At 35.8% G+C, this 9,684-nt stretch overlaps 2 protein-coding genes across 2 annotated transcripts; one reads left to right on the top strand and one right to left on the bottom strand.

The window, feature by feature from the left end:
* The first annotated feature begins 812 nt into the window (after nt 1-812).
* Nucleotides 813-1,460, top strand: LOC149134180 (histone H3.3A). Its single transcript, XM_089357593.1, has one exon. The coding sequence runs from the start codon at nt 846-848 to the stop codon at nt 1,254-1,256; it is 411 nt and encodes a 136-aa protein (XP_089213719.1). The 5' UTR covers nt 813-845; the 3' UTR covers nt 1,257-1,460.
* Nucleotides 1,461-4,449: 2,989 nt separating this feature from the next.
* On the bottom strand, nt 4,450-5,073 carry LOC106871050 (histone H3.3A). The gene has a single exon (XM_014917316.3). The coding sequence runs from the start codon at nt 5,035-5,037 to the stop codon at nt 4,627-4,629; it is 411 nt and encodes a 136-aa protein (XP_014772802.1). The 5' UTR covers nt 5,038-5,073; the 3' UTR covers nt 4,450-4,626.
* Nucleotides 5,074-9,684: the final 4,611 nt, after the last annotated feature.

The following is a 9,684-nucleotide window of genomic DNA, read 5'->3' as shown; positions in this document are numbered from 1 at the left end:
TTAAAAACATTACATTTCCGTGGTTAAGATTTTCAGTATAATTTCTAAAAGGTGTGAAAACAAACCTCTGCTAGATCTACGTAAACTTTCTTTATAAATCGGTTCTTCTTTCCACCAACTTCATATACTTTATGTATTTCATGACGTTGTTTAGCTCCAGGTAAAATCAGATAACTTAGGCAGACCTACGTTAAAAAGTGTTCCAGTTGTGGCCACCCTGTCTTTTTCAGAGTATCTACAACTGCAATGTACAACGTGTCCTCCCTTTAATGAGTGACATAAAATTTCGGCTGTGAATTGGCTGCTATTTCTAGCCGTCGAGTTCCAACATTCCTATTTCTATGTTGTAAGAATAAGTAGAACTTTATTTTGTTTTGTTCAAGAACCAATAATGAGGTTACTGTATAGAGCCGTGAAAAGTTAGGAATAGAAATTACAAAGTTGCTTTTTGATGGCGACAAAACGAAAAGCTCTGGGATTGTTGATTCCTATATTTCTCATAAGATTTGAGGAAAACGTCTGCAAAATTGCAGTTCATTTTACGAACTGATGGTTAATAAAGGATAGTTCTCATATTAAAATTGTGTTAATAAGCATAATTGGTGAAGGGATTGGAAATAATTTGGAAATAGCTAAATTTATTTATTAAAAAAAGAAAAAACTTAAGTCTGCGCACTTTGTTTTAATTATCAAAAACAATCAATGAGAAAGCAGCGTTTTCATTGGACAGAGACAAATCTGATTATCCAATTGAAATGTTAAGACAGGTGCGCGCGAAACTGAAAAAATATAAATTCAGTAGTTCAGCTTAAGCGCCACTTAGTTCACTGTATTTGTGTTTGATCATGGCGCGTACCAAGCAAACTGCTCGTAAATCTACCGGAGGAAAAGCTCCTCGTAAACAACTTGCAACTAAAGCAGCTCGTAAGAGTGCTCCTTCCACTGGTGGTGTGAAAAAACCACATCGTTACAGACCAGGAACAGTAGCTCTGCGTGAAATCCGTCGTTACCAAAAATCTACCGAACTTCTCATCAGAAAACTACCTTTCCAGCGTCTTGTTCGTGAAATTGCACAGGATTTTAAAACCGATTTGCGATTCCAGAGTGCTGCTATTGGAGCTTTACAGGAAGCTAGCGAAGCCTACTTGGTTGGTCTTTTCGAAGATACTAATCTTTGTGCTATTCATGCTAAACGTGTTACCATCATGCCAAAAGATATCCAGTTAGCCCGTCGAATCCGTGGTGAAAGAGCATAAATTCTCTTGAATTTTACAAACGGTCCTTTTAAGGGCCATTCACAAAGTAACGGAAGTCTCTTTGTCGTCTCTTACACGTGTACTCCATATTCAGTTTTAACTTTTAATCTAAAAACCAGTCTAAGAAAAATGGTCATAAATTTTATTTCTATGAAAATTAAAATATGAAATGAATACATATTGTCACACGAAACTACACGTTTACAGATAACATTAGGGTACTACTAAAGCAGCGCGTCCGCGCTAGCTAGTCGTGAGTGGTCGATCCTAACCCTAACCCTAAACATGTATTCATTTACACACGCGGGTTAGGATTAGGGACAGGGTCAGGGCTAGGATCGACCACTTACGACTAGCTAGCTCGTTCGGGACCGTACTGCTTTAGTAGTACCTAACATTAGTACGTTGAAATTAATTTCTACGGGTACTTCCAACAAGTACAGGCTAACTTATCGTTATTAAATTTTTGGGAAGAAAACGTTTAATAAAGTAACTAACGAAGAATTTTTATGACTCTAAAGAAATACTTGTATTTGAACTAAACTGATTGTATTTCAATTCCTTTTAACATCCACAACAAAAATCAAATGTCCAATTTTATTTTCACTTTATTTTGAATAAACGCAGCTGTTACCTGTGCTCATGGTTATTGTCGATTAACTTTTTAAGTATTTTACTAGCCATAACGTAGTTCCCTGTTGAAAGGATAAGTAATGGAGGAGCTAATGCAGCTTCGCACCTCTCCTTCGTATCCCTACGTTTTAGATGTCGGAGATTACGAATATGCAAAAAAAGGAAATTAGGTAAATTTTCAGATTAACACCCGCACGATTTTCACTGGGTGGGAAAAACACTAACCCTAACATCATAGTGAAAATCGTGCGGGTGTTAATCTGAAAATTTAGCACCACCCCTAAAATTTTGAACTTTTTTTCGTTATGTTTTTGATGACGGAGATTCCGAATATGCAAGAAACCACGTTTTCAAAATTCTAAATTGAATAAAGAGATAAATGTTTTCCTGGGAAACAACAGTAACACTGTCTTATATAGGACCGCCGCATTTAGTTGACAACTACAACGCAATTTCTTTTCACTTTAATGTTTTTGTCTGTTTTAATGGGGGCTGGGGTGAAATTAAATTCTTTTTTGCATATTCGTAATCGCCGACATCTAAAATGTAGGTATCTGGAAGATTTTTTTTTAAAATGCATTTTTCATGGAGAGGTGCGAAACTGCATTAGCCCCGTAATGGAATAGTTCAACTACTGTTCTTTGTAAAATTGCACAGGACTCCAGAATGTCCCCATTTACATATATAAAAAAAAAAAATTACTACTGTGCCAATGACATTGAACCCTCATCAAAGCCGAACACGTATATATGAATTCGAAGTACATTTCGTCATTTCAGGTTTTCTATTTTAATTTTTACTTTTCTCGAAACGCATACTAGGAAACTGGATGTTAGTGCTGGTGGGGAAGTTTGATCAACTTAAATATTTGAATTCTAACAGGCGAAAGTAAAGAATATGTGCACCTGGTGTTTAGGGTTAGAGATTTTGTTAGGCCGAAAACAGGTAGTGTATGTATTCTATACTTCCGCCCTAACATGTTCATTATGGTTAACTAAAAACAATAGTCAATGATAACAGCGAAACAAAATTTACAAACTTAGGTGAAGCATGATCCGTCGATTTTTTTTTTTTTTTTCATTAATCCTATCGTGGAATAGTAAAATGATTCTAGGCTGTATATGGAAAACCCTAACTTTTAACAAAATTAAAATTCAGCAAGTGTTTCCACGAACTCGCTCTCTAGATGTCCTTTGGTAAAAAGTAGGCTAACAGTTGGAAGTTTTCTTAGCTTCTACATAAGATCGGATACCGTATTGTATAGCCAGTCAGTTTTCTGATAGGTGTACCATGAGTTTCAGTATTCTTTTTCTAAGATTTTAAGGAGATGAGCTGCTATTTTTAGTCGGTCAGGTGACCAGTAAATAGCTCCCTCTTCTTTGTTGATTTGTGCTAAAATTTTAAGAGACTGACTTCCTTTTCAAAATGTATGCTGTCAAGAGAACGACTTCAGATTTCAATAGTCGAACAACGATGGCTGAAACTTAAATCCTCAATTAGCTTCAAATTTATAGAATTAGTGGTGTCGCATGACACACCGGTTATTTTGCTTCCAATCTATAAAACACCTTTCTTCGAAATTAATTTCTTGCTAAAGACGGGCAGAGTTTCATAAAAATGCACCCATTAATTCTTCGAATGTTCAACGAAATTGCTTCTGAAAAAAAAAAAAATTCTATAATGGAGAAGAAAGAATTTTTTTTTTAAAATAGAGTCCAGAATAGGCGGCAAAATGCATTTTAAGGATTCTTTTTATCCATTTCATCGCTAGTTCAAATATAAGGTATAAAGTACGTGGATTCTACGAAGGATTAGATATTTAGTCCTAAATTAGATAACATCCTGTGTAATAATGATCTAAACTGCAGCTTAACCATTTGAATAAGAAACGTGTTCAAATTTTATTGTAAAAAGAAAAGAAATAAATCCAGTCATACTAAAACCAAACTACGTGAGCTGATGTATTTTTTTGAAAGGGGTAAACGTAAGTTACAAAAACGTCATTGAAATCATTAGATTTGCAATCTTCGAGTTAACCTTACTAACACTGGGTAGTTCGTGAAGTTGAGAAACTAAACATTACAAAAAAATTTTGATAGTGTTGGAAAAAAAATAAATAAATGCACGTTGGAACATTTAATCGTGGAGTAAATTTTCGAAATGATTATCTAGCAACCGGTTTTAAGAAAGCAAACTTTTAATCAAAAGGTACTCCAGCCACTACCATTCCGTTGCGCCATGAGATTCGACTATTTCTGACATCTCAAACGCCTACATATAAATTTCATTAGACCGTAACTATTTGACTATCCATTTTAGAGTTTTAAAAACTGAATTGAAAACTTTGTACGATTGAATGCAAAGGTCCCGACGCATCTACGTAAATCGAAACCTAAAACTAACCCTAACGTGTGCACTGTAAAAAACATCGTTACCTAGATGCATCGGGACCTATTTAAGTAGCGCCGAAAACTTTTTCGTTTTGTTTTAGTCCAAAATAAATCCCACCGAACCTTTTTTTTTTGTAAATGTGTTGTCTGGCTAAAAAATAGTTCGTTGCACGTCACTGTTTCTCGTAAATTGGATAAAAATTTCATATCCAGCTACGAGAAAAATTTGAAGATGGTTTATTTGCGTTAAAACTGAAATATGGAGTACGCATGTAAGAGACGATAAAGAGACTTCCGTTACTTTGTGAATGGCCCTTAAAAGGACCGTTTGTAAAATTCAAGAGAATTTATGCTCTTTCACCACGGATTCGACGGGCTAACTGGATATCTTTTGGCATGATGGTAACACGTTTAGCATGAATAGCACAAAGATTAGTATCTTCGAAAAGACCAACCAAGTAGGCTTCGCTAGCTTCCTGTAAAGCTCCAATAGCAGCACTCTGGAATCGCAAATCGGTTTTAAAATCCTGTGCAATTTCACGAACAAGACGCTGGAAAGGTAGTTTTCTGATGAGAAGTTCGGTAGATTTTTGGTAACGACGGATTTCACGCAGAGCTACTGTTCCTGGTCTGTAACGATGTGGTTTTTTCACACCACCAGTGGAAGGAGCACTCTTACGAGCTGCTTTAGTTGCAAGTTGTTTACGAGGAGCTTTTCCTCCGGTAGATTTACGAGCAGTTTGCTTGGTACGCGCCATGATCAAACACAAATACAGTGAACTAAGTGGCGCTTAAGCTGAACTACTGAATTTATATTTTTTCAGTTTCGCGCGCACCTGTCTTAACATTTCAATTGGATAATCAGATCTGTCTCTGTCCAATGAAAACGCTGCTTTCTCATTGATTGTTTTTGATAATTAAAACAAAGTGCGCAGACTTAAGTTTTTTCTTTTTTTAATAAATAAATTTAGCTATCTCCAAAGTATTTCCAATCCTTTCACCAATTATGCTTATTAACAGAACGAAAATTATAAATAGTATTAAATCAAAGGAAGAAAGGTCCAGATGGACTATATGTAATCTGAACCTTTCCCCCCTTATTTTTTTTTTTTTTTTCAGAATCGGAATCTCCATAGCCTAAAACGTGGGATTCCGTAAAAAAAATATATAAATAAGGGGGGGAAAGGTTCAGATTACATATAGTCCGTCTCCGCCGGAAGAAATTGTTGGGAACTGATTTTCTACCCCAACATCTCAAACTAGTTGTTAAAACATTTCCGTCAAAGTTTTCACTTCATTTCTACAACTTTTAATAAAAACTCTTCTTTGATTCTACATAGATTTTAAAAGTTTCTTTTCTTTCCCCCGATTTTATGCATAATTCCCAATATAAGAATTACTGGCAAAACTTGATACTTCTCTTCAAACAGATTTTAAGTTTATCAGAAGTGTTTGTTGTGGTATTTAGTCGCATGAGCTGGTTAAAATAAAGAAGCTGACGATAGAAGTGTTTTGATATCGTCTGTATAAAAATGGCTCAGTAGAGAGTTGCTTATATTTTTACATGAAGATTGTTGACAATATATATATATTAAATTACTGTTGATTGGGTGAAATTTTCAAATTTACTCACCAAAATATGTAATAAAATTAGTTCACATGTGATAAACTGGAAGCAACGTGGGGAACCAATTAATTTAGTTAATCACTAGACTAGTGTTTAATATAGTATATTGGTCTTGTGTCAACTTTCCTTTCAGAAATCAGTGGTTTTCCAATTGAAGTTTTTTTTTTAATTTTATTTTTCAAAGTCTGAATAAATAAATTCAAGATGAAAGAGCTACAACCAAAACATCATCTAACAAATCGATCCAAGGTTAAAACTGACATTTCAACATTTCCCCCAAGTCTGAATCTTCCATTCTGCAGGACATCCAAATGATCCACACTACTCTCGCGTAACTCATCACTTTGACATCCTTAACCATTTGGTGTCTGCCACTCCTAAGATTCATATTTCTTACCCATACTAAGCTACTATCAGACCAGTGGGATTTTAGAACTTTCAGCTTGATGCTTTTGCTGAGGGTACAGTCTCTCTCTACTGTATTAAGTGACTTCTTTCCTGGTTGCAGTCCACTATTTTGGTAAACAATGGAGCCCAGATACTCAAACTTGTCAACTGTGGCCGTCTTACCTACCTCACCTCCCCAACATCAAATGGTCAGCTGCTCTGATTCTCAGATGGTTGCTACCATGATCTTGGTCTTTTTAGTGCTAATCTGTGTGTGTGTGTGTTTATCTATCTATCTGTAATTATATGTGTGCTTGCGCGTGCACAAAAGAATCCTAATAATTTAACTGCTTGAATTTTAGTACTTTTAAACAGTCCTTTTTTTTTTTTTTTTTTGTGCACTGTCTTGCAGAAAATTATTTTCATTAATTTTTAACAACAATACCAACATGCTGAAATAGCAGAACTGTTAGAATGCTGAAAAAAAAAAATACTTTGTGGGATTTATTACTATACTTTACATTTTGAATCTAAATCCCAGAGAGGTTAACTTTTCGTTTCATCCTTTTGCAGGCAATAAAATAAAGCACCAATCAGGTACTAGAATCAATGATACTGACTCATCTTATTCTCATAAAACTGCTGGTCTTGTGCCTAAATTAGAAGCAATTGTTGTTGTTGTTAAGGCAGTGAGCTGGCAAAATCATTACCATGCCAGGCACAATGCTTAGCAATATTTTGTCCATTTTTTACATTATGTGTTCAAATTCAAATGAAGTCGACTTTGCCTTTCATCCTTTCGGGGTCGATAAATTAAGTACCAGTGAAACACTGGAGTCAATGTAATTGACTAGCCCCCTCTTACAAAGTTTCAGGCCTTGTGCCTATAGTAGAAAGGATTATTATTAATAAGGCAGCAAGCTGGCAGAATTGTTACCACACCAGGCAAAATGCTTAGCAGCATTTCATCTGTCTTTACATTCAGAGTACAAATTCTGCCAAGGTTGACTTTACCTTTCACTCTTTCAGGGTCAATAAAATAAGTACCAGTTGTGTACTAGATTTCATGTAATTGACTTGCCCAACCCTACACCCTTCATAAAGAAAATTCAAAATTTTTCAAAACAGCTTAACTCTTGTACAAATCAGAATAGCCATGTGAAATGATATGTTGTTGTGTAGATTCAAAGGTCTTCTTTTTTTTTTTTTTTTCGCCCTTTCAAAGCCTAGCCAGGCTCATGGGCCCGGTTTCCTGGTTTCTATGCCGTATGTGTTCCCCCCAGCTGGACGGGATGCCAGTCCATCACAGCGTTACTCAAGAAACAGGAAGAAAGAGTGAGAGAAAGTTGGGGCGAAAGAGTACAACAGGAGTTGCCACCACCCCCTGCCGGAGCCTCGTGGAGCTTAAGTGTTTTCGCTCAATAAACACTCACAATGCCCGGTCTGAGTTAGGAAATGTTCAAGGAAACCAAATGAATCTACCTCAGACAATGTCAGATTTTCCTGTGATGTGATTAGCCTTGTTCACTTTTGATCAGGTGTCAAAAGACATGGCACTCATCAGTTCATGGAGCAGAGTATTCTCAACTCTCTCACAAGATGTGCTATTTGATTTATAGTTAATCACCTATCATCCATCTGCATGTGGTGAACATATTCAATGTTTTCCATGGTGGTGGCAGTTGCAAGACATCCAAAACTTGAGTAATTTTCAAGACTGTCTCTTCCACTCTTATATTCAACTGCCCATTTTTGCACTGTTGATAATGCTGTAGCATCATCCTCTAATGTAGTAACCATATCAGCATCAATGTCCTTGGGAACTAAACCCTTTTCCTGCAAGTACTTCACATCAAGATTCCAAGTTTTGTCCATTTTGAAGAGAAGTTGCTATTAGTTGCTTTTCAAGTCTTCTTTGAGCAGTCAAATGTATGGTTAACTGGTAAAAATCAATACACAGTTGAAATTAAGACATGCAAGATTTCACAGTTCAAGCATCACTCCTTCATAGTCAGCCTATGAACTTTTCAGCCCACCCCTCTTACAATTTTGCTTGTTTGTTTCATTTTCCAACACTAAACTCTTACACTTTTGAAGAAAAATATAAATTAATCACTGACAGAACACATAATTCAAAATGAGAAATGAACTTGGTATCCTAATCCACCAAATCGAGTTTTCTAGTGGAGGCCTGCCATAATAGTGTGTAACATCTATTTTTCGCTGTCACAGTTTTTACACCTTATCTTGTTGCTGGACTACTCAGTTGCTGTCCTGCTCTATTGCTGATTGATAACATTATATTTGATCTTTGTTTTAATACCTTATTAGTTCATGTTTGTTTTATCCATTAACAACATAGGTCTTTCATGAGATTAGTGATGATTAATAATACCATTAAATATAATTTTAATTCCCAACAAGCACATACATGTTTCACTCAATTGCATTATTGATTTTCTACTTAAATGCATGGTTACAATTTTGTTAAAAATGGGGAATGATATTGCTTTACAGCAATGTCTTTCTTGGAGATACTTGCAGAATAAGTGGAATCAAGTGGGTTTGTCAGGTTAGTGGAATTGGATGGCTGACTGGGCTCACTGAAAACTTACCTCTTGTCACGTAATGCAGTATTGCTGTTCACAGAACATAACATTAGAATGCCATACTAACTGCCTTACATCTCTCTGTTCAAATGCAGCCAGAACTAACTTTTTCTATATCTCTCCAGTGTTGATGATATTCTGATAGTGCCACTACACTGGAGATAGTGGCATGAACTTTCTGCTTCACCTTAAACTATAAGCTTTGTGAGGGAGGTGGTTTTGTGCCAGGTGATGAGAGGTTAGAGTATGACAGAGGGACGTATATTTATATATATATGTATATGACAGACTTCCATTAACCAAATTCACTCACATTGTCAAACTAGGCTGTAGTAGAAGACACTTGCTGTGCAGTGGGACTGAGCCCAAAATAACTTGTTTGCAAAGCAAGTTTCTTAACCACACAACCATACCTGCACCTATAACCATACAGCTATGCCTTGTCTGTTTAAAGAATAAGTAAGGTAATGAGTCAAAAAGGAGCATCTACCTGATCATTTGACCCTTGAGAAATTGTAGCCAGATTGCCATTAGATCACACCCTACCATCATAAAAAAAGCAGGATGGTCATGATTGGAACACCTAGGTCTGCTCAACACAAGTAAGGTGGTATTTCCATATTGAAAGTTAACAGTAAATAATTATGAGACAAGGGGAAAAATGATTTTAGTTTTAGTTTTATTCTGACCTCTCCATTGAAATGTAACTTTTACAGTACTTACCAAAGTACCAATGTCTGAATCATTAAATGCCTATACAAAGTTGTACATTTATTGGTATA

Source organism: Octopus bimaculoides, chromosome 9 (assembly GCF_046866305.1).
Source record: "Octopus bimaculoides isolate indiv1 chromosome 9, ASM4686630v1, whole genome shotgun sequence".
NCBI lineage: Eukaryota > Metazoa > Mollusca > Cephalopoda > Octopoda > Octopodidae > Octopus > Octopus bimaculoides.
Note: the sequence above shows the minus strand (reverse complement) of the source record. Positions and strands in the feature narration are given on the sequence as shown.

Excerpts from the sequence above, each read along its gene's own strand:
- LOC149134180 (XM_089357593.1), top strand. The coding sequence starts at position 846 with ATGGCGCGTACCAAGCAAACTGCTCGTAAATCTACCGGAGGAAAAGCT.
- LOC106871050 (XM_014917316.3), bottom strand. The coding sequence starts at position 5,037 with ATGGCGCGTACCAAGCAAACTGCTCGTAAATCTACCGGAGGAAAAGCT.